This window comes from Miscanthus floridulus, chromosome 4 (assembly GCF_019320115.1).
Source record: "Miscanthus floridulus cultivar M001 chromosome 4, ASM1932011v1, whole genome shotgun sequence".
NCBI lineage: Eukaryota > Viridiplantae > Streptophyta > Magnoliopsida > Poales > Poaceae > Miscanthus > Miscanthus floridulus.
Genome location: NC_089583.1, coordinates 108460177 through 108485295, shown reverse-complemented (window position 1 = coordinate 108485295; position 25119 = coordinate 108460177). Strand labels below are relative to the sequence as shown.

Genomic DNA, 25119 nt, shown 5'->3' with positions numbered 1-25119 from the left:
CCCCTCTAGGCGGCATCCTAGGTCCTTTCAAGTAGCAAGATTGAGAGCTCTTAGTGATTAGTATCTTTAGAAGTTGTGTGTCTAGTAATCATTGCAACTAGAATTGTTGAATAGGTGGCTTGCAACCCTTGTAGAGCTAGAGCAAGTTTGCATTTCGCTATTTGTCATACTAATCAAATTGCTCTAGTTGATTTATAGTTTTTAAATAGACTATTTACCCACCCACCCCTCTAGTTATATTAGGACCTTTCACTAGGGAACACTAAAGTTTTGATAGGCAAACCTAAATAAGTATATGCACTCCTAGGAGGCATGCATAGTGGTGGCAAGACATAGACATATTTTTCTCGGACTCATAAGGATACCATTTGTTAAGGCCCTGACGCCCTGTGGTACGGCTACGATCAACTTCGACTCCAACTAACACTTGTACTATAGCAACATTATTCACATATTGTGACCAACACTATTTTTTCTCTTTCACAAAATCACATAGGAGCTAGTGAAGACACTTTTTTTGCTTCACCAACTCTGGCTCCTCTTGTGTCAAAAAAAAAACTCTGGCTCCTCTGACTTCTTATGCTACGATGCATAAGTTGGAGCAGATGTGAGAAATAAACCATTACCCTGTTTGTGGCGTATGGGTTGGTTTAGGTTAGGTTTGGCTCCCATCATACATGAGGATGACCAGGACACTCTAAACTCACAAACTAGATGGTTTCTATGTTGTGTCAACTAAGCAAAATAATAATCTGACATTGTAATTACGGGAGAGAGAGGACGAAATAGTTTTTTAGACAAGAAACAGAAATCAAGATATGAAAAGATGTCATAGATAGATGTCTTAAACAAAAATTATTTCTGTCTCTAGTGTTTATGTGATTTAGTAATAAGTTTTTTCCGAGATCGTCCGTTGGCACGTTTTTCATTAAGCAAGAATAGGAAATTTGTTACAAAAGTAATTGTTATGAACGATAGGCAATATAAACGACGAAGAACAGTAGATCAAGCACAAGGGACACGAGATTTTAACGTGGAAAACTCTCCCAAGGTGGAAGGAAAAAAACTACGGGCACCAGCCAGCAAATCTTTACTATATCAGGTGAGGTTACAAACGTCGGGGATTTACAACTTTTCTTATCCCAAGACGACGGCTTACATGAAGTATGTACAGATGGAAAACCCTAATAGGTGACGATCCGTACCGCGGGGGACTCCCCCCCCCCCCCCCCCGGCCCCCCCGGCGTCCCTGGGTGCGGCGGCGAAACATGATGGGCTAATTTCAGCCTCCGCTTCGCTTCGGCCCAAGCCTCCCTGCGACGGGCCTTGCTTCGCTCCGGCAAAAAATAGCCTTTATCTTGTACATAATTAAATTTGGATCACAGCTCAACAGTAATGGGTGTGGTAATCCAAAGATTACCAAAACCCGTTTCCCACGACCCTCGCCAAACTCACACGTGGTTGCGATTACATCGTGCTAATTTCGTGACAACGGACAACGACGAGCTCAGATTGATCTACGCCGCGAGTCATGCGCCGCCAGGTGTTTGTATCCCGCCACGCACCACAACGATACTTCTTGCTCAATAGACTCAAGCAGCCTCTCCGGCAGTGACGAAGCCAGAAAAAAATTTAGGGGGGACTGAACAAAAGAATAGAGGTTTTTTTATCTTCTCTTAACCTTAGCCCCTCCTACCTAATACATGTATGCATAAAATTTTAAGAGATGGTTTAGAGAAACTCCACGTGCTCAGGATGGGTAGGGGGCGCTGAAGCCCCCCTAGCCCCACCGCTAGATCCGTCCATGCTCTCCGGCGACGCGGCAACGCGACTGAAGATTCTCGTGTTCCTCTCTTTCCACAGAAGCCAGCCGATCAGAAGGAAGATTTAGTAATAAGTATAGAAACTATCTCAAAATTTGTAAGTTGGGACTACACTTATGTTAGCTTGGCATGTTTTATACCGTCAGAAGCAGTCGATTTTTTTTTTTTTTTTTTTTGCCGCCAACATTTCCGCATTGACTTTGTCAATGTGGCTTGAACATGTGCTTCAGCTTCACCGATATGCATCGAGTTCTGCTTCTGTGAATGTGGCCCCAGACTTTAACTACATGCAGACACTCAACAACTGGTTCTGAAACTGAATTATATGCATCAACTTGGCGGCAGAGGTACAAGACTGGATAGAGGCAGCCTGACAGCTTCGCGATTGACCTGCTGTACCTGTACATATCTTGCCGCGCCGGGAAACGTCATCACCACACGAATGTTGCTACACGAGGTCGCTATCATCCTTCGTGGCGATGTCGGTTGCGCCGGTGCAAGCCGCGGCGGCGGCCTCCTTGTGCTCCTCCTCCTCCATGGTGTCCGACATGCTCCGCCCCCTGGTCTCCGGGAGGCAGGCGGCGAAGAGCCCCAAGCATCCGATGCAGAGCCCGAACACGCCGAAGGACCAGAAGCTCCGCTCGCGGCCGAGCGCGACGAGCATGGGTGCCACCACGCCGCCCAGCACCAGCGCCTGCCGCACCAGCCCCACCGCCGAGTTGCGCACGGACGTCGGGAACAGCTCGATGGAGTAGATCAGGATGAGGTTGAACGCCGTGATGGTCGAGAAGAAGGAGAGCAACTCGGCCGCCATACGCGCCGCCGAGCCCTCTGGGATGACGACGCACGCGAGGCTGAAGGCACCGGCCGCCACAGTGAGCGCGACGACCGAGCTCCGCCGGTTGATCCGGCCGATGAAGATCAACGACAGGATGGCCGACGGCAGCTCAGCCAAAGCGTTGTACGTGACGCTCAGGTAGAGGTTGGTCCCCAGGCTGCCGACGTTGAGCGGCATGCCGTAGTAGACCATGCCGACGCCGAAGCCGGTCGTCATGATCGCCGCCAGCCTCCGTAGCGCCCACGGCCGCTCCCACATCGCCCGCATCGTGGAGAACACGCCCCCGGCTCCGCCGGCGCCGCCGTCGTCCTCCTGCATGTTGCACGCGTGCAGCATGGAGAAGCTGGACGTTATGCTGTTGCCATTGAGCGACGCGATCTGCTGCAGCGTCTCCATGGCGTCCTGCTTTCGGCCGCGCACCAGCAGCCACCGCGGCGACTCCTGGGCGAGGAAGTAGAGCAGGACGGAGTAGCAGAGCGAAGGCACGGACGTCCAGAGGTACATGTTCCGCCATGACGCCTCGCGGAACGTGTAGCCGAGCGCCGGGAGGGACAGGAACCCGACGGTGAAGAAGATGAAGCCGGCCACGCTCACCGTGTCGCGCCACCTCTTCCCGACGAGCTCCGTGGACAGGACCAGCGTGCACGTGCCCACCATGGAGCGGCCGAACCCGGACACGAACCGCAGCGCGGCGTACGCCCACACGTTCGGCGCGAACGCGGTGAGCACGCCGGCGACGGACATGGACACCAGGGACGTGAGCAGCATCTTCTTGCGCCCGAGGAGCGAGTCCGCGAGCGTGGTGAGCAGGAACCCGCCCGCCAGGCAGCCGGCGAAGAACGACGACGCCGGGAGCGAGACGAGGGCCGGGCCGGCGCACTTGAGCGCCCACTCGGAGACCACCGTCGTCTCGGCCGGCCGGTCCCACGCCCACGCGCCAGAGGGGAGCGCGCACGGCGAGGCCGGGGGTGCGGCCGGCGAGCAGGACGCCGAGGCGCCCGTGCAGTGCCACTCCGGCTCCGCGTCCGTGAACACGGAGATGAACACCTGCTGCGCGTCGAAGGCCCACGCGAATGCCAGCAGGACGGCCTTAAGCAGCTGCATGGAACCGGTCGCGCCGATGTACGTCTCGATGGTGTCGTCGATGGACGGCGCCTTGGCCAGCTTGGCTTTCTTGTGGCTCGTCAGGAGCGGGGCGTCGGCCGTCTCGGCCATTGCCACGATAGTGTGTGTGAGTGCTTCTCTCTGCAATTGGATGCTCGTAAGTTGCAGGTCAGAGACGATGCCGGAAGCAGTATTTTATATGGGCAGCATGACCGCAGGACCTTCGCAACTTGCTTGCTCAGGGGTGTTAAGCTGTAATTTGGCTACCTGGCAGGGTTGGATTTGCCAGTTCACCTTGTTTTGCTGGTTCTATATGCTTGTCTATCTGTACGTGAGTGCCTTCGATGGATTTGCGTCCTTACTCCTTACCGGTGTGCCGTCTGCCGTGGTAAACAAAGAACGCGCTGGCACGTGCGTCGTGGTACTAAACAGAGAGGTCACATTAGCCACTCCGATAAATGCAAGCATGACTGCGTAACAGTAGACCTTGCTATTTGAGGACGCACCTTAGCGCGGTCTTTTGGTACGACATAAAATATTTTAGATCATTGCCAGTAAGGTACGAACGTGTTTGAGCCGGCACAGCACCAAAATGGTACCTAAGCACATCTACAACGCTATAATATAATCTTCTATTATTTACTATATTACCTCTTATCTAATTCTTAAATGAATTGTGAAAATCACTAAAACTTTTTTTAATGAAAATGGAACATATAAAATATATTTTTTATGTCATGAGCCGATAAAAAAACAATTAAAGATATTTTAAGGCCCGTACTTAGGCCAACACAACGTGTCATGGGCCATGGTTTTGTCGAATCAAAGACTTAAAGCGTCATACTGGCACGGCTCGACGTGTCTCACATGCCTAGAGATCATGATCCAGACCAACATGGCACCTGAGAGGGCCGGCCCCGTTCCTAGAGGTCATGATCCGGAGCAGTACAATGCACAAGACGTATGTGCCGTGCTGGCCTGGCTCAAGTCCCACCTCTACATAACAACACTTCCAATAAACATGTTTACCTTATAAAACTATCATATTAAAGGAGATAGGGCCACTGTTTACGCCAATATTCTCCTAATAGCGTCTTTTTTGGTGGCCACAAAAAAAAAACCTCATTTGCCCTCAAATATATAAATGGGAGTTGCATCTCCCCCAAATGACTTTGCCACCTCCACAACTGTTGATTCTTCCATCACGTGTTCGTCTCTTGCCCGTCGTCATGGGCTCTTCGAGATCATCGTGACCCATGGCTGCCAACCCAAGCTTGGTTGCCTTGCTCCTAGCCACACTAGCCGTAGGTGGGGCAACCACCATAATGGTCTAAATAGTAGGCGAGGTGAAGGATGCGACATCGGTGGGGGGAGGAGAAGGGAGTCGAAGTGCACGACTGTTGCCGGCGGGGATGCCATAGGGAACTAGGGCTTGATGGTATCACGTCATCTCCATCGACCTTGGCGTCCACACCGTCCTGGTTCTTCTGTCATTGTCTCTAGTCAAGCACATGAAGGCATCCCTCACTCGCTAGCTCGGTCAAAGATCGACGGCTTCCGTGTCGCACGTCACCCAGGCTACCGGTTAAGGTTCCTGGAGAATGGGGCTAGATGCACCGCGCCAGCGCTGGCGGTGGCAGTGGCAGTGCTGGAGAGGTGGAGCGAGAGATTAACACGATCTGGTGGATACTAGGGAGTTGCTGACATATGGGCTCCACTTGTTAGATAGATATTACGAGGGCTATAACAACTCTCCTAGTAGTCACAAAACTAGTAAAGAGAGATACCCTAGTACCTACCTGTTGGGGGTGAATTATTGTGAGCTTGTTTGACATGCTCTAAGATCATATTAGCCACAAAGACTCATCTTTGTCTACCACTAGGCACGGCTTCAACTTGTAGTATTTGATATTTGATGCTTGTACTCTTTCGTTCTAAAAATGCAAGTCGTTATGCCATAAGTTGGAGCTCTTTATTCAATCTTTTTTTAGAAAACTATGTTAATATATCTATAATAATCAGGTAAATAAAAAATCAAAATATATTTCATAATGTATTTAATAAAATCAATTTGATGTTGTATATATTTGTGCATTCTATAAACTTAATGAGAAATTTATTAACTTATGATAAGACCAAAATAACTTATACTTTGGAAAGAATGGAGTATGAATTATTCTTCTAAAATAACATGTGTTGTCATGTTATATGTAACCTTTGGCTGGAGACTAGATTGTGTCTTGTTCTTACTTTAACATTGAGAGCTTTTGGGTGTATTTGGTTCGCTCATGCTAATAAGCATCACCTGGCCTAGGCAGTATTTGCCAGTCGGGCTGTGAGATTAGGTCAAGCACGCATCCAAACACGCCGGGTGAGACACCTGGAGACGAATGTTGAGACATACTACCTCGCTATTTGTTTTTTTCAATTTACGTGGCATACAAAATACTCACATATGTGTTTTCTCACATATGTATTTGATCATTATTTTTTCTAAGCATATTTATATGTTGTGATTTATTAAATATATTGATGCGTGGTTAATTAGAAGGATGAGCCAAGACAGTAAATCTATAAATCTCATGTTACAAATCTTATTGATTTTGTGTATGCATTTGCTATATGACACATACACTACTACACAAACTTTACTGGAGGTGGACGTTTTCGGTTTTCCGCGGCGGACAAAGCCGTCCGCCGCGGCCTAGAGGCCACGGTAAATCGTGGCTTAACCGCCCGCCCGCCGCCGCGCCGCGGTAAATAACGATTTCCTACGGCGGGCAAGTAAGGTGGCCCGCCGCGGTAAACCCTTTTCCCGCAGCGGGCGCCTCGGTGGCCGGCCTCGCTGGCCGGCCACCGGTTAACCGTGGCGGGCAAAAGAGGTGCCCGCCACGGAGCCCATTTTGGCCACGCTGCGCAAATTGATTCATGTAGTAGTGATAGGTGTTGCGTTGACTTGAACTACCTATATCCCCAAAAAATCTCACTCCAATCTCGATCCTACTCACTAGCTCTGTTTGGATTTGAATGTTTTTGGTTAGTTTAGGAGTTGGGGATTTTGAGCTTGAGAGGGAAGGGTGAAGGAGGAAGGTTGGCCTAGCAATAAAAGAGAGTGGCGGTAAGATGGCGAGGCATCATATCGAGGTGGTGGAGTACATATGACCGCTGGGAGGGATGGTGAGAAGGTGGTGAAGGGGCACGGAGGTCATGCTCGGGCACCATGGTTATGGTCGTAGGAAAAAGAAGGTGTTTGCATCAGGCAACAAAGAAGGCTAGAGGAAGAAGAAAAGAGAGCGCTTGAATGAAATGTTTTTGATGGAGATCCAATTGCAAACTCGAAACTAGCTGTGCAAGTTCACAGGGAACTCTATCATGTTCTCTCTTTATTACAAGCTAGATAGAAACTCCCGGAAGACCATGACTACTCTTTTTTTTTTTTTTTTGACAACATGACTACTCTTTAAAGCCTCACGATAAGAAAAGCTAAAGGCAATCTGTTATTATTATAAACATATACAGGACAGCATATCACTAAAACACAATCAGATTCAACAATCACCTTCCCTCGGATTCATTTCAAAAATTAATTTTCTAAAAACTTCGATCAAGTTAATTGTAGAAAGTATATGCATCATCATTATATTAGTTTCAGCAAATCCACCGTAAAATATTTCTTAGTGTTACATTTATTTGTATCATAGGTGTTAATATAATTTCATATAAACTTCGACAAAAAGTGAGAAAAATTCAGCTTATGACAAAAACTAAAACACCTTAACATGCACGGTGTATGTTCTTAGTTCAATGTCCCCTTTGAACTCCAAATGCGATCTTGCCATCTTGGTGTATGTTCCAATGCTCCGTGGAACTTATATTAGCAACGTTGATCAATTTATGTTGATTTTATAATCCCACATTCCCACTTGTGTGATCAGCGACAATCAGCACTCACGATCGACCGCTAGCAGTAGTGTTGTATACATTTGTCATTTGTGCTATCGCCAGATCATGTGCCTAATCCTCCGATCTTTTCGTTTATCTTACGCACGTCGGAACGTGCCAATTTGCCAAATCATCGACCGAATTGGGTTATTCTGTCGCAATTGAGCCTTAATTAGCCTTCTGAAGTTCTGATTGGTCCGGGGAGAGGTTCACTTTAGCTATTTTATTAGTCTGTGAGTTGCGATATATACCTAATCAAGTAAGCAACGGGTTGTTTGACTGATGAGTTTTAGAAAACGGAAAAGCTCGTGAGTTAAGCTTTGTTAAATTTACCTTAACTTCGACTGAAGAACTAGTTTCATATATACGTACCAAATTGCTTGTAGAGGAGAAACGTTTTTACATAATGATTAGACCCGGACCTCCGTCCATCCGGATGGACCAGCCCGCTGCAGCCGATCGCCTGGCACTGCTCGCACTGCTCGTCTGCATTAAAAAAAAAAGAAAGAAACCATCGACGCGCACTCCGCTTCGTACCCGCGGCCGCCGAGGCAACACCGCTGCTGACTCTGCATCGTCCCCGTCTCCGCCCCAGCCTCCCCTTCCTCTCTCTCTCTCCCTCTCTCCCGACGTGGCCCAAAGCGCAGCCACCTCCGCACGCTGCGCACGGCCAGCCCGGCGGTGCCCCAGCCATGCAGCATAGCCCCTGGTGGGTAGCGGCTCGCCCACATCACGCGCAGCGTGCCTTCATCCTACTCTGTCTCGCTGCTCCTTCCACCAGATTCACTACGCGATGAGAGATCTGATGGTGGTAGAGACTGCGGCGCCGGCTGCAGGGGCTGCGTGTCGAGCCCACAATACCAGCGGCCACGAAGAGGTCCTCGTCGGCCTCGTAGTAGGCGGAGTCTATCTGGTCGATGGTGACGATGGCACGGCTGCCTCCGGTGAACTCCACACGTCGGCGAGCCTCTATTTCGCAAGTAGCAAGGAGATGTTGCGATATGCTGAAAACGCATGTTGCAAGTATATGTCCCAAGTGTTTCGGATGTTTAAGAGGTATGTTGCAATTGTTTCAGATGAATGGTGCAAAAGTATATCAGAATGTTGCATATATTGCAATGGTTGTACACGTATATTGCAAAGGTCTGTTTTTAATGTTTCATCTGTGTTTTTGAAGGTATTGTTGCAAGTGTGTTTATCTGGGTGTTGCATAAGTTTTACACATATGATACAAGTGTTTTATTTGAATATAACGTATGTTTGCAATGATTTTTCAAGTGTTTTTGTAAGTGTTTTAGAAGTATGTTTTACATGTTTCATTTGTCTTCAGACGTATGTTATAAGTTTTACATCTGAATGTTTCAAAAGTAGATCGAGTGTTGTATATGGTGCGTGAGAAACATACTAGACGTGCGCGGTCCCCGTGCGCGTGGCCTGGCGGCGCAGGCCCTGCATGAGCGCGTAAAACCCAGGCGCACACATGAGGCGCGCTAATTTTTTTTTGTTTGACAAGCGCGGGCGTCTGGACGTGAGCCTCGAACCGGACGTCCGAGCGCGCTGGTCGTTCCGACCGTTTTCTCAACCATTGCTGGACGCATTTCCGCTCGCCTGTCCTAGTACCCAATAATATGAACGCCAACAGTGCGCCACGGGAGATGGAAAGGGACTGCACCATCCATATATGCGAGATACTCCTATACCGGTCGCGTTCCACATCGTTGGCGATGACGTGTAGTACCGTGTACGTGCTAGGACAAAAAGGCGCTGCTGCATAATTGGTACCCCAGATCTCGGAGTAGCTGTAGTATGTGTGTGTATAGCCAGTATGTATTAATTACCTCTGGGTTCTGATTTTGGACGACGGCGAAAGAGGAAAGCTACGTTACGTAGGCACGCCTGTGCACAGCGTCTCTGATCAAATCAAAGGGTAATAACACACGGTCTTTGGATCGGATGCTCCGCTACTACTTGATACGGAGTAATTAACTGCATGCATGCAATGGTGGTTGCGAAGAAATGCGCTACTGCTCCAGAATTGAGAATACTCCACGATATGTACATTCATCCACAAACAGAGCGAGGGTACGAGTAGATAGCGCTGTCATACCCTATATGAGCACCGGTGGTGAGAATCGGTATGTGAGGAAGACAAGAAGGTTTGCTCTCGATCATCCGTAGATTCCCGTAGCCGCCAATGACGTACTACTATCGGGACGTTAAAATACTTGCGGCCGATGACGAGCAAATGGAAAACACCCTTCCCTAATTTCCCTGTTACGATTGCTCGTGTCATCGGCTCCATCTCACCGGGGTGCTCAGCTCAAGTACGGAGTAGTATATAATTTGTGTACCGCCGGCAAGCAGACACGAAAACGACGAGCCGCGCGTGCACGCACATGGACCACGCGTACCGCAGGGTTACGTTCGTGGAAGCCTCGATCCATTCCTCTGGCGGCACGAGCCTAGCGGCGGCCGCTGTTCCGTACGTGCCTCACCGGCCAGTGGTTTGCCGCCTTCTGGCCGTGCCCGTGCCGTGGTTTGCGTTTCCTGTGCCGATGCGATCACGACTCACGAGACAAACCGGCATTCGTCCGCGTCCGCTTCAGCTCAGCCAACATGCACGGGACGTACGGGCCCTCCCTCCTTCCAAGCTGCTCCCCTGAGCCCCGCCCACCGATTGGTTCACCTCCAGCACGCGTTTCCCTAGCGCTAGCGGCGTTGCTGCATTGCTGCTTCAATGCACTGTTCGAAGTGAATGAAAGATGTAGAGACGAGCCCTGGGCGTTCGGGTTACCCAAATTTTTCGAGTTGGGTAATTCAGGTAAATGAAAAACGCTGCCTGAATTTAGCCCTCAAATATCACTACCCAAAATCTTGGGTACCAGAAAATTCAGGTTCGGGTTCGGATATTCCTGAATTACTCGTTTACAATACATAAGAGAGAAAACAAGAAATCTGAAGAAGAAGAAGAGCAGGATGCCTAAGTCGGGGAAGGTTACTGTCGAGCGGGAGCATCATCGGGGGGCCGACACGCTCAGCCTCCTCCAGCGCCACACCACGGTCCACGGCACCACCGACCTCGCCTCCACATTGATGAACTCGCCTCCCGCGTTGAATCAACACCTCACACATGCGCCGCCTTTGAGCTGCTGCCATGCCTCAAGGCCTGTGAATCAAGGGTTGGATCAAGAATTATATCGGGGAATCGAGGGATGGATCAAGAATTAGATTGGGGATAAGGATTAAGGAGAGAAAGAGAGAGATTGGGGCTGTGGGAGGGGGGCCTGGTGCCTGGCAGCCGAGGTGCCGTGCATGTGTGGCTTCATCTGAGTCTGCGAGACTTAGGAAGGGGTCAGATGGGAGTGGAAGCTAGTTGTTGGGCCGGGCCATACATGTCTTATTTCTTGGGCTTTTATTTAAATCGGGCTGTTCGGGTACCGGAGATGCATATCCGAATTTCCCAAAATAAGTTCAGCTATCTAAATTTGTTATCCGAAGTAGGACCTGAATTTTCAGCTTCGGGTCCGAGTATTTCCGGTTCGGGTATTGGGTATCGGGTTTTGTGCCCAGTCTTAGTAGAGAGTATATCGATTAATAACTCTCATTACTCAATAATTCTGGTCATTTTCAACAAGATATACTCTTAACCATCATCACATACGTCAATTTTCGTCTCTCTAAATTTACGAATGTGATGTCCTTAACTATCGTTACTCAGGGCCTGTTTGGTTCACCCCTTTAGTCACTTTTAGTCATTAAAATGCCAAACACCCCACTAAAGTTTAGGGGCTACTAAAGTTTAGTGGCTTTTAGTCATCAAGGGGTAGCTAAATGTGAATTAAGTGTACATGGGACAGCTGCTTTAGTGGTCTTTAGTGGGGATAACCAAACAGGGGGTCACTAAACTTTAGGTGCCACTAAACTTTAGGGTGGAACCAAACATGCCCTCAATAATCCTTGTCGTTTTATTTATAGGACATAAAGACGATGAGACGAAATTTGTCAAAAGGACTTTTTATTTATAATATTTATAGGTAGAATACTTATTTTTGTCCTTCAACTATTACAAAAGGCTCAATTTGGTCCCTAAATTTTTAAAATGATCATTTCAGTCATTGAATTTTTCTTTAGACTAAATTTTATCCCTGAACTATCAAAGTGACCGATTTAGTACTTAAACTTTGTATTTTAGACACAATTTTATCCATGAATTATCAAAGTGCATTTTAGTCCTTAATCTTTTCTTTTTGGCTCAACTTCGTCCGTTGTCCTATGCATGGAACATTATTATGTTGTCGTGCCTCGTCACCTCCAGCACCACCTGCAATTCAAGATGGACAATCATTATTAGGTATCATTGTTCCTAATGTCATCTCAGCTACCGAATCGGCTGACACACTTTCAACATTTATGTCTATATTTAAATATATATATATATATATGAATATTCTTAAATATAAAATATATTTTTAATCCTATGAGAGTCTACGTTTGTACTAGGTCACGCAAAAAAAATTGGAGGTTAAGAGGTATGTTGTTTTAGTGTCTTGCTAGAAATTGTAAAAATTCATTGTTCATCAAATCTTTTAAAAGTTGCCCTCAACCATATTTAAACACAAAGTGTCGAAGACGCTACCAAACTATTTTGGAGATGATCAAAATTGATTGTAGAGACGAGGCATTTCTTGAAAAATCTATTTTCAGGGCTCAACCATCGTAGTGTCACAACTGACAAGCCTCTGTCTTCCTTATTTTTTTGCTCAAGTGTGTCCATGGAAATTGAAACACGTGACTTCTTCCTTCATGCGATGCCCCTGCCACCACACCATACAATCACTTCACTTGTGATTAAGTATAGGTTGCTATCCTTTTACATTAAGCTCTATGGATCTTGTGTTAAATATTTTGGTCCATAAATGACCTAAGAGAATCAACTACACAGTTTTAGATTCAGACGAGCGCTACAACGTTAGTATATGATGTATCTCCATCTGTTTAAAAAAAAATCCAAAAATAAAATGTAAACTTGGGCCCCCTGAAATGATATCAAATAAGAATAGTCTTCGACTATAAAGTTCTAGAGCTTATCTTGCTCTACCATTTTGATAAAATTGTCTTCATGCTCTACAATTTTGATAAAATTGTCCTCATTCGAATTTTATGGACGGTTCGTAGGCTACAATAATGCAGCATTATAAATGTGGTTTACTATATTAATGGCCTCTGGAAAAAAAACTGATGAAAGGATGATGTGTGTATAGTAGTGAGAAGTACATATTGATATGAAACAACTGACTGTATAGGTAACCACTGCATGCAACGTCTCCGGCACCAACAATTTGACGAACAAGCAAATGCTATTTCTGTTTTGGCGCATGCTTTTCTGTACCCTCTGGAAAAAAAGAGAGGCGATGATGTTAAGTAAAACCCATTTGTGTGCTAGTGTTTGTCTTCCTCCGCGTACATGCGCCGCACACTGACGCGCGACACCCGTGTCGCTTGCCACGATGAACATTGCTACGTGCACTGGTGCACAGTGGCTGTTAGCACGACGACCCGTAGATAGCTGAGGCAGTCGTTGGTCCTCCTCCAGTTCTGACTCCTCCGTAGCTCTTGCCTCCGTCGTGCAGACCGTTAACGTACATTCGGTGGGCGGTGGCACGTCCCTGAGACCTTGAGTACCAATGACCAAGTACTTTCGGTGGACATGGTGAAATCGAATTACATCCAAAGTATCCAATCGCGTTGTTTCTTCAGCACCGCCGTCGTTTAGAAGTTCGGCCTCGACGACGACGACCATGCATGTCTGCTTCACGCCACCACTAGGTCTCCTCCGATCGTCGATCACTGCTGGAAACTTAAAATTCCCTGTCGGTTCAAGACAAACCGACAGCGAAATTGGATATTTATGTCGGTTACCTACGAACCGACAAAAAAATAATGAAACCGACAGAATAAATATAATTTTACTGTCGGTTTTCCAGCTACCGACGGAAAAATATACAGTTTTTCTGTGTGTTTTGGTGACACCGACGGAAAAAAATCATTTTGACGAGCGCTGGAGAACGAAACGCGCAGCCAACTTGGGCCTGGGCTGCGTTGGCCTTTCAGCCGGCCCAACAGCGGGCGGGTTATGTCGCGGCATATAAAAGCGGCGCCGCCAAACCCTAGCGCCACATTCTGTCTCTCTTCCTCTCCCACCCGTTCGCCGCCTCCTGCACTTCGTGAGACCGCGACGGCGAGAGATCCGGTTCTCGGCTCGCTCGCCCCGCGATGGTGCGACCCCCAAGCGGCGGCGCCTCCTCCTGTCACCAAGCAGCGGCGCCCTCCCCGCTGGCCCCCAAGTGGTGGCGCCCAAGGCTAGGGCGGCGACGGCGGCGGATCTGACTCCCTCGCGCGGCCCCAAGCAGCGGCGTCCCCGGTACGAGCGGCGTCCCTGGTACGAGCGGCGACGACCCTGCTACCTCGAGGCCCCAAGCAGCAGCGGCGCCCCCGCCCCTGGATCTGACTCCGACGATGGCAGATCGGGCACCCTCACCTCGTCTCCACCTCGTGTTGGGGCTACGGCGGCGGATCCGGCTACCTCGCGTGCTCTCCATGTTCCTGGTCAAGCCAACACTAGCTCCACGCTCGAGGAATGCTGTGGTGCCGTGCGTCCAGCAGCTCCTCTCCGGTTGTCCGGCATTGGCTTTTCATGCTGCAGGTTCTAAATCTCGTCTCTCCCAATCTCATATCTTCAATTTTTTGTATGCATATATCCACACAGAAACAAGCCAAAAACCTCCCAATTTTTGTAGTATTATGAAATATATATTTATATATCTCCACACAGAAACCAGTCGGAAACGAGATCCTTCTCCACTCTGATCTGAAAATCAATCTAGCCGATAGATTAATGCAATGCAAACACAGATGTGGCATGAATGTATGTGTTGTCATTTATTCTCATAATTTATTGGCCTAATGAGTTAGTGAGTCATGATTGTGTATTCAACATAATACTATGTGTGGCTATCAAAGTTGTTTTTCTTTCTCCAGCCTATGCATAATTTTGTGTTATGTAGAGAGAAGTAAGGACCTGAAAAACTTGAATTATACTGAGTGGTGTAAAGGTACACTTGATAATACTGTCAGCACACTACAGTCTCTCCCATCGGTCTAGTTTTTATACCGTAAGCAGCATATGTTTCATGCAATGGGTGTTTTAGATTTGGGTAAATTAGCATTGGTGTTTTCTGTTTGGTCAGTATGAAGGAATTGGAAAGACCTACCTTTGACATGCTATCTTTGACATATCATACATTTGCATTACAGGTAAGAGACAACCAAAATGAGCTTTCTGAGGCATGTATTTGTTCTATGCAGTGGATCTTCACTATATACTGAATTAGGGCAAATAAGAGCAGCAGCAAAAAAATTCTACATATGGGCCTGAATTTGTCAAAGCCGCTATCTGTTGATAAAAAAAGTAAGTTAACTGGACAGCCAGAGTCTTTTTTTTAATTTATCTAGCTATGTCTTTGCATAGTCCAAAGCATTTCAATCAAACCTATACCTAGTTAAGAATACTCATCTGTAATTTGTTTCAGATTGAGAAATAGAAAACTTTAGAGAGTTAATTAAGTTCTTTTTTTCTATCTCTATGGAGACAAATGAATAAGCTTGGACTAAATTGGATATGGAAATCTCTTTCAATCCTTAATGAGTCGGTCTCACATGTGTTGTAAAATAGAGGAACTGCCCCACCCATGACACAGCTCACAACAGCCTAGCATAATCTAGGGACTGATTTCCTACAGGTAGCTGTCTGTGCTAGTGTTCCATGTTCCCCTCACTTTTAGTCTGCTGCTGAACTGGAGCTTGAATCCCTTTACTGAATTCAGACCTGCTAAAATAGTTCTTGATAAATTCCACCCTTACTGCCTAATTTTCATAGATCTGATTCCCTAAAAATAGGTAGCACTATTCTGTTCTCACATGACTTGATATCAGCACGTATTTTTCTAATATTGTTGAGTGGCATTGATGACAAATGGGAATTATATGATTTTTTTCCTTATGAATGAATAAATATTAAATGAAACAATAAGATTAGCATTTTTTAAGACGTCTTCTATAAGAGTGTAATATTGCTTGATGATAAATTTTATGAGCATTATTTGAAATTAGTGATTTGTTCTGAGTGTATGCTTTGATAGATCTATGGTACAACTACAAGTACACCTTGGGATGGACAATTGGTGGTACATTTTTGTTTATGTATGGCTAATTGGTAGTACATGCTGAAGGCAAATAATCTCTTTGCTTCCATCTGGAATGTGTTTACCTACTGGCTGTTGTTAGCATCTGGAAGATTACTACTACTATCTATAGCAATCTAACTAATATTTCTCTTCATATATGTATAGGCCACTGGTTCTTCTCATGTTGGCTCGGAATCGACCAATGATGACAATGCCACATATGGCCACGATGAAGACAATCTCAATGCCGCATACAGAGCTGCATTGGAAACACTGAACCAAAACCATGCATGAAGGTGGGAGTCATCACAAACAGATAATGTCATTTTGTGTTTGTAGAAGCTGTTGGTAGTTGCCACTTCTAACCTTTAGATAGTAAAGGTGCAGCCAATAAGTTGATGCTAGTTTTTGGGAAAGACAATCAACTAGTTGATGCTTTTGTGAAATTATTATTTATGTAGCTGTGGATGCAAGATCTATGGGCATCTTAATTTGTGGCTGTTGATGCCAACCATGGGCATCTAATCTATATGTATGGCATGTGGATGATGACAAATTAATGCAATATATTTGTGTTCTAGTTGAAAACCTTATAGAATCAGATGTCATGTTCATGCCTATACTGTTATCATGAATATCGTATGAAATTATAAATAAATGAGGTGCTTCTGTGGCATGGTGACTGCAATTATTTCATGTCATTAAGTTATAATTATACTGTCGGGAGAGGATGACAGGAAAACTGTAATTCTCCTGTCGCGGTTCCGTCGACAGAAAAACCAATATTTCCTGTCAGTACGAGTTTGTTTTTCTAATGGTTCAACACCGACAGGAAATTTTATTCCCGGTCGGTACACATATTTTCCCTGTCGTCATTTACCGACAAAAACAAAATTCTAGACTTGACGACCCACAATTTTCCTGTCGACGCCCACCGACAAGAAAAATAGTAAACCGACAGTAAAATAATACAACTGACAGAAAAAAAAATTATTCCCCTGTCGTTTTAGTTCTGTCGGTATACCGACAAAAAAATTATTTTTATTTTTTCTTGTCGGTTTTTTGCTTTTTCCTGTCGGTAATTGGTTTCCAGTAGTGGATGTTGCCAGCGCGCGTGGGCTGACGACGCCTGTTGGTGGACCGGATGCTCCAGATGTTGCCTGTCATTGATCCGTTCACAGGTTTTATTTGAGATGAGACCACTGACCACAGCATCTAGCTAGAGTTGTTTCGGCGCGCTGGCACCGGGGCGCCGGGCGCCGGGCGGGGCCAGGCCAGCTCGGGCGTGCATGCATCTCCGGCCGTGCATGCATTCCTATATATCCAACGCGAGCGCACGGGCGGATGACGCTGACGCGGAGGTGCGTCGTCTTTATACGGCGGACCACGCGCGGGGCCCGGCGCCGCCAGGGTTGTTGGCTCGAGCGGCGCACATCGGCGGCCGCTGGCTGCTGCAGATGTCTTCCGGGGATTCCATTCCGGGCACCATGGCGATGTGATTGTGGCACATGGGACGCGCACACCGCATACCGCAAGCCGAGCATAGAAGCAATTACGTGCTGCTAACAGCAGGCTTCTGCGCCCGTCAGTTTCGGTCGCACCCCATTCGGGAAGTACGTACCGTCCTCACGAACCTTCCTGCCTACGATATACGTACTCGTATCCCCTGGCCTCGTCAGTCATCAAACCATGCATCTAGTAGATCTATAATACCAGCAGCCGCTGCTGATCCCGATATCCGTCCTGCCGATCCCGTCATGTGTGGCCACGCCAATCCGGCGGCCTATCCTGGGGAAGAAGCAAACTGGGAGAATCGTCTGCTTCTGATCAGCCACGATCCGCTTTCCCAATAAGATGCCAAGACGTTGCTTGTCAGCTTGCTCGACTCGCATCGATGGCGGCTTGGCAACTCCCTGATCGAGCCCAGAGTGAGTGAGCGAGCAGCCGAGCACACTGGCGACCCCGGACACGCGAAGAATCGCGGAGTGACGCGGTGCTATCGCAATGACGTGGCGGCAGCGCAGCTGGCGTCGTGCCACAGGCACATGCAGGTGCAGGGCCGTTTAGCTCGTCAGGCATGCAATGCAACACTGGCACGATAATGTCCAGGACAGTGACGATACACTAGCGAGCGGATCACGCTACTTGCGTCGTCCAGATCCTGCAAGCGGTGGTGGCCGATCTTTTCCCACTCCTACTCGGACTCTCGGAGTGAGTTGATTACAAGTTCTTGCCTACTACTACATGGCATTGAAAATGCTAAAATAGAAACGCAAAACGAAATTAAGGTTTTCTGTTTTAGAAAGAACAAGGTTGTTCTTGTTCAGAATTTCAGATCACCAGATGGTTTGGAATTCGGAAAGATTTATTTCACCGTCTCCACGGACCACACGGACCATGAACGCCTATGGCTCAACATGGACCTACGCTAAAACATGAAGGCGGCTGGGCCGGGAAGTTGAAAAAAAAAACCCATTTTACATCCTTAACTATTGGCATGGGCCGAGGTCTGATTTATCTCCTCATCAAACTCTAAAACTAGACATTTATACCCTATAAAGTCTCAAACCAATTCAAATTACCTCCTTGCCGTGGTTTTAAAACGCTCTTTTCTAAAACATTAGAGAAATTGACAAATGCTTGATAAGATTTTTAAACAACAAAAATGCCCATAAGCTTCTACAAATTCTAAGAAAAATCCTTGAGATATATTGGGACATGAAAAAAAAAGATCCCATGAAAATATCTCTTGAAACTTCACTGATTTAGATTTAGCTCTAGAAAAATACGAGAACATCTAAAAAATAGAGAAACTCTTAAACATTCTAATCAATGTCTAAGCATATTTTAGAATATTTTCATGGCAAAAATATGAGATGCAGCCAACATGAATGCAACATACATTGATGATGTTGAATGCATTCACGCTATGCATTTGTGGTGGTCGCATCTTTTATTTTTTATGATTATGAAAAGCTTTCAGAAACATGTTTAGGAATCAATTAGAATTTTTTTTGAGAATTTTGTAGATTTTTTTATTCTTTCTATTTGTCTTGAGCTAAATCTAATTTTTGGAAACTCATAGGGATATTCTGAGAGATCTAGATACTTTAATTAGATTTGTCGTATTTTAATGTATCTCTAGGATTTTTATCAAAAATTTTAGAAGACGAGAAACATTTCTATGAATTAAAAATCTTGATAAATAATTAGTATAATTTATCTATAACTCTTATAATCCTAAACCCGACTAACTATATATCTCGGCATGCAAGCTATCCACCTCAGCAATATACTATCACATGCAACTAAAATCCACTAGCACATACAATTGTACTGTTCGTGTGAGCAAGATACGCAAGCATTTTGTTGCCCACGTTGTTAACATACCACACAATCTACTAATCCGTAATTCCCGTAGCTACGCGCAGATTATGCTTGTAGTTAATAAAAATACAAAACCGCAAACAGAACGCATTTAAAGGAAGACATGTACATAATTTGAACTGTTTTCTAATTTGACAGATAAGATATCTGGTTTTAATTTTGAGAAGAAAAATCATATTAGAGAGATAGTACTCCATAGGCATGGTCTCGTAAGAGCACGTATAACAATAGGCTGAGAAACTTGAGAGAGATAAATTGGCCATGTATTAATATTGAAGAGCTAACTATTATATCGACGAATTGAGAGAAAGCTATAAAGAAATCTTATAGCCAGCTGTCAGGCTATATTATTAGTCTTGCTCTGACGTGAAATAAAAAACTTCAGACTTTTCACCAGGAGCATTGGATACTTGGATGATTACTTACGCGTGCATGAATTACATGCAGTTGGCAACTAATTACTGTCTACTGTGCTTTATTTACCGTCACTTACCTCTCCTAGATTTTTTTTAAGGGTACCTCTCCTAGACTTTCATAAGCCTTAGAAACGATCATGGAAGAAGTATAAAAAGATTTTTTTTTTTCCCTTGAGGAACAAACCTCGCGGCCGAAACCACCGTGCCGCACAAATCCGTTGGTCTAGGCCGCGCCCCTGCGAGTACATGTACATCGAGAGATAGCAGCCGACGTGTGGTCCCCGACATCCTCCCACGCCGCTGGGCCGCGTCCCCGATGTGTTGCGCGCGCATGTTCCCGCGGGCTGCTTCATGCCTTCATGTGGCCTTCCGTGCACGCACTTCCACGCTCCATTGCTAAAAGTTGGGACATAAAAGATCCATGCTGAGGCTGTCTCCAACAAGAGACCCATTACGGCATTCAAATCTAAAATGGGTCTCCAATAAAATACCTATAGTCTCCAACAGAGTACCTATACGGAAGACCCATTTTGGATGCCAGGAGAGGCATAATCCAAATCTGAGTATTCTCTCTCCTAGAGACCCATTTGCAGAAAGGGTTGTCTTTTAGATCGTGTTGTTGGAGAAGACAAAAAAATAGGTATTGAACCCTTTGTCTGTAGCGCTACCCAAAAAACGAATAGATCTTGTATTTTAGGTCACGGTTGTTGGAGACAATCTGAGGACCGAGCGAAGGCTCGGTTGGCTAGCTGCTCCGGCGTGCGAGCAGCCCACCTGACTTCGATCCCTGATCGACTCGCTTCCCAGGATTTCTGCCTCTCACGCCTAGTTAGGCCAGTCTCAGTGGGGGGTTTCATCTCTCAGTTTTCAACACACCCATATTTTGGAAACAGTGCAGAGAGTTTCATCCCCATGAAACTTTCTCTACTCCCATGAAACTTTTATCATCTCTCTCTTCACCAAGACAGTGTCATGTCAGCATATTTCTTTTATCATCTCTCTTCACCAAGATAGTGTCATGTCAGCATATTTAATGTCCATAAAATTCTATGAAATTCTTATTGAGACTAGCCTTATAGGTTATAGGTTTGTTTGTACGAAAGAAAAATACTAGCTGATAAACGTGTGAACGTAGCAAAAGATTGGTCGAAGCCGCTCCACGGAACCAAACCGGCCTACGGACACGGAGGCTCGCCCCACTAGGCCACTACCCCGGCCGGCAAGTTTTTCTTTGACGCAGTCCTCGCGCAGTATTTGACTCGTGTGTGCTACCGTAGACGTGGTCAAAATGCGACGACTGAAATTACAATCGCAAAAAAGGTGTCAAAATACAGCCCGTTCGGCTGGGTATGAAACGATCATATATGATCAAGAATTATTATTGCTGACTAATTTGGTGTGAGAAAAAAATACTATTTTAACTAGAAATTTACTATCAAGCGAACAGACTGATAAAAATCTGAACGCATGAACACTCAAATGTAGCATTAGTTTCTTTCCGAAAGTAATCGGTATTACTGGATTTTGTTCTCTGGGCAGAAGTAATAATGACAATAAATGAATCAAGCCTCTCATTAATCAAAGCCAAACACATGGACAACGAGAAACGATGCATGCTCTAATAGCGTGTTTGGTTAGCGTAATGTTGGTTCGGAATCATCCGCTCCTCTATCCGAAGTTAATATTTTCGTTTAGTTTGCAACACAGGGGCGTTCGGCTGGTCTAAAACTTGGCTTGTTCGACTTCTTTTTTAGCTGGAACAATATTTTTCTTTCACAACATTTCAGTCAGAACAGTGATTTTTAGCTAATTTCAGCCAAGTTTCAGACCAGCGAACGGGACCACAAAACGAACCCGTCCGTCATGAAGTCGCCGTCGCTAAGCTACCAACAACAGCCATGTTCGCTTCAACAAAAAGACAAATTGAAAAGTACTGTTTGTTGATTTGTTATAAGAGAAAAACACAGTACCATACCTGATAAATCAAAGCTGATAAGTTCAAACAAACAAGGCCAACGTTATCTGCTGGGACCGATTCATTTCCCGCAAAATCGGCGGACGACATCGTCTGTGATGGGCTGACTTCAGATTGACTGATTCGGCAAACCAAACAGGCCGTAAAATTCCCCATTAATCCAGTCTAAATTTCCCCAATAATCCAGTCCACGTACGCGAAAGTTAAACAAACCTGCGTCCAATCCAACGCCACGTGCAGCCGTGCGCGCTTTGCTCCCTAATTTACTACCCGAAATAACAGTGCCTTACAACTCAAGGCTAGGTGTCCCATGTCTATCGGAAATTTAAACAAACAAAGAACACGAAGAACAATTCGAAATACACGCGGCGATAAACCGGCCGGTGGGCGGCGACAGACCGACCTCCACCGACTTACTCGCGTGGGCGTTTCTTTTTTGCGTGGCGATCCAATCGCCGCCGGTCAGCCACCACGTCACCAACCCCTCCCAGTCGCCGCCGCCGGGCCACGTCCCACCACCCGCGCCCCAACGGCTAGTTCCCGGACCCATGCGATCGTGCCACGTAGCCGGTCCGCCAGCTCCCCATGCCGTCCGATCCCACGCGGTCCTCGCCCCGCACGAGCTGCGCGCCAACCCCTGTCGATTTCGAAAAAACTACTCCCGTAAATCCCGCACCGCTCCACCGCCTCCTCTCTCGACCCCCAAGACACCGACGTATGGGGCCCAGAACCCCCGGACCCGCATGCCAGCCCAGAACCCGGCGCGTGAGGTGAAAAATACTCCGTGCACGAAGCAGCCTTGGATACTGGCGGTTCCTGTAATTTTCTAGAAAGGCCCCTGCGCGGAGGACTTTTCTAGGCAGGTTCCCCCGCAGAGGAGCAAATACGGGGCTACTATAAAAACGGAGAAGGGGAGGCAGCTGTTTCCTAATTTACCTCGTCAAGGTTTGGTCCTCCAGCGTTCGCCGCAGGTTTCGTTGCTTAGCATTAGGGGGAAACATCCCAGGTTGTTGTTTGATCATTATCGAGAGGAGAAGGCGGAGTTTGGAATTGAGAGCGGAAGAACAGGTAAATTTTCCTCCCGATCTCGAAACCCTATTTCGATTTGGCGTTCGTTTCTTTCATGTACACGTAAAGCAGGGCCTGAGCAGGGGATGGCCTGGCGCCGGCTTGGGCAGCTGGCGGCCTGGCATAGCCGCGCGACCGCGCAGGCGCCGGAGGGGGAGGGGCCGAGGGGGCGAGCCGGCGAGGGGCGAGGGGCGGAGGCGGGAGCGGGACCGCCGGCCCCTGACTTCGTTTCCTGTTCATCCGCCCCTGCCGTTTTCTGTTCTGTTTTTTCCCCCTTTTTGTAGTCTGACAGTCTGATTGCTTGTGCTGAGAGGGGGGGGGGGGGGGGGGGGGGGGGGCGGGATTGGATTACAGATGACTGATTCGTGATCTTGCTGCTGATTCTCAATTGCGGTTTCTGCATCGGCTTGTGTCCCTTTGGCGGCTAGCTCTGTTTACCTTCCCCTATTATCCTTTCGGTTTTGGTTTTTTTTATGGAAATTTGTGAATCTAGTTGTTTTATTTTCAAGGTGTTGATTCTTATCTCCAATCCCATGCAGATAATCTTCATTACAAGATTTCCGATTGGAGATCTTTTTGAATCGCCAGACACAGAGAACAGTAGGGTTTATAACAAGCGAAAGGTGAAATGGCAATTGGACAGGGCGACGCGAAGAAGGGCTCTCTTGCCACGAGCTTGAGCTTCTCAAACTGCAGGAGCAGCACAAGAATCTTCGGGAGGAAGAGAGTCGCCGTCTCGCCGACTCCAGGCTCCCGGAGCCCGCACTCGCCGGTGCGCACCCTGCGCAAGCAGCGCAGCGTTCGGTTCCACATGGACGACGCCGTCAACCTCATTGAGTCGCTGCCGCAAGATGTTCTGGTAATTGCTCTTGGATCTGTTTCTTATGCCCAGTTCCATCTATTCTTTCCCCTGTCGAACGATCCATTCAAAAAAAAGTGACTGTCACTGACTCACTGTTCTCACTCGAGCGTACTACGATTCAATCCAGATTTTGGGTTCTCTTTGTGTTGCTTATCTCAGTTTGTTAAAATCTCGCAGATTAAAATCCTGTGTAAGGTGAACCACAGTGACCTGAGGCAGCTCCTCCTGGTGTCAAAACCAGTCAACGAAGCGGTAAGAATTTTGATCCTTTCACTTCACTCCTCTCCTGACCCGAACTACATCTTGGCTCCTGTCGAAATCTAACATTTGTTTTTCAATCCCGTCTTTGCAGACAATTGTTGCTAGAGAGCTGCATTTCAAGTTTTCAACGCCGTCGGCGAAGTCTGTTTTTAGAGACGAGGAAACCGGCGACGACGAGGACGGCCCCGGCGCGCCCAAGCAACGCAGGGTTGCAAGGTCGCGCTTGCGGGGCAAAACCCTGGAGGGCATCGCCGTCAACCTGTCGGCATCATTTGAGAGCTTGATCTCCGAGGTTTAGATGTAAATATATCACATCAAAGGTTTTCAGTTTGCGCTTCTGTTCGCGCGTGTATCTATTAGTTTCAGGTTACAAAGTTTAGTGCTTTTTGTAGCCCACGTCATAGAGATACTCTTAGGTAGTGATGGGGATAGTATACTCGTATGCGTCTTTACTAGTCTTAAGTTATTATATATATGGTCGTAGTTCTTCAATGCTGTGATTGAAGAACACACGCGAGAGATGTCTTTTCTGAACTTTTTGTGTACCTATCTTGTAAGTTATTTAGCGTCCAAGAGATGTCTCTTCTCTTATGTGTATGCTGTAAGTGTAGGATCTTTGTATACTAGTGTGCACGAGAAGATAAAACTCATGGCTACATCGATGCTGAATAAATCGTAGTGTCTTGACTATGGAAGGGGTGCTACCAGTTCTCAATGAATCGATGCTGATTAAATCGAAGTGTTGCTACCAGTTCTGAATAAATCGAAGTGTCTGAACAGATTGGTCTCTGTTTCTATTGCACATACCATGGATGTTTCGACTGAACAAGTGACAGCATGGATGCTGATAAATCTGCTGGCTACATGGATGCTGATAAATCCAAGTGTCTTGACTTTGGATGGTGGTACCAATTCTGTTCTTATTGCGCATACCACGAATACTTCTCTCTGAAAGTCTGAATAAGTGACTTCTGTTCTTATTGCGCATACCACGAATGCTTCTGTATGAAAGTCTGAAGAAGTGACTGCAGGACTTATTGCTCTGTTCTTCAGAACTCTGGGCGCACCGTATCACAGGTCCAGATTTCAGCCATTTTTTTGTCTGTGTTTATTGCAACTGGCAAGCACATCCGGATGTGTTCGGTGTTCCCGGTGATTTTTTTTATTTCTAACACTTTTGTTAAACTATTTTTAAATTTG

At 46.5% G+C, this 25119-nt stretch overlaps 2 protein-coding genes and 1 long non-coding RNA gene across 3 annotated transcripts; 2 read left to right on the top strand and 1 right to left on the bottom strand.

Annotated features, from left to right (window-relative positions):
- Window positions 1–1740: 1740 nt before the first annotated feature.
- On the bottom strand, window positions 1741–3894 carry LOC136552547 (organic cation/carnitine transporter 2-like). Its single transcript, XM_066544108.1, has one exon. It carries the CDS (start codon window positions 3874–3876, stop codon window positions 2272–2274), a length of 1605 nt encoding a protein of 534 aa, XP_066400205.1. The 5' UTR covers window positions 3877–3894; the 3' UTR covers window positions 1741–2271.
- Window positions 3895–14010: 10116 nt separating this feature from the next.
- LOC136552546 (uncharacterized) lies at window positions 14011–16418 on the top strand. Its single transcript, XR_010782838.1, has 3 exons — window positions 14011–14410; window positions 15022–15175; window positions 16116–16418. It is a non-coding gene; the product is annotated as an uncharacterized lncRNA (long non-coding RNA).
- A 6226-nt stretch (window positions 16419–22644) lies between these two features.
- On the top strand, window positions 22645–24609 carry LOC136552545 (F-box protein At1g61340-like). The gene is made up of 4 exons (XM_066544107.1): window positions 22645–22796; window positions 23336–23655; window positions 23836–23910; window positions 24011–24609. The coding sequence occupies exons 2-4, from the start codon at window positions 23425–23427 to the stop codon at window positions 24215–24217; spliced, it is 513 nt and encodes a 170-aa protein (XP_066400204.1). The 5' UTR covers window positions 22645–22796; window positions 23336–23424; the 3' UTR covers window positions 24218–24609.
- The last annotated feature ends 510 nt before the right edge of the window (window positions 24610–25119 follow it).

Bases quoted from the DNA above. Each gene is read 5' to 3' on its own strand.
- LOC136552545 (XM_066544107.1), top strand. From the start codon at position 23,425: ATGGCAATTGGACAGGGCGACGCGAAGAAGGGCTCTCTTGCCACGAGC. The intron at 23,656-23,835 runs GTAATTGCTCTT...AAAATCTCGCAG, and splicing joins CGCTGCCGCAAGATGTTCTG to ATTAAAATCCTGTGTAAGGT. The intron at 23,911-24,010 runs GTAAGAATTTTG...CCGTCTTTGCAG, and splicing joins CAAAACCAGTCAACGAAGCG to ACAATTGTTGCTAGAGAGCT.
- LOC136552547 (XM_066544108.1), bottom strand. From the start codon at position 3,876: ATGGCCGAGACGGCCGACGCCCCGCTCCTGACGAGCCACAAGAAAGCC.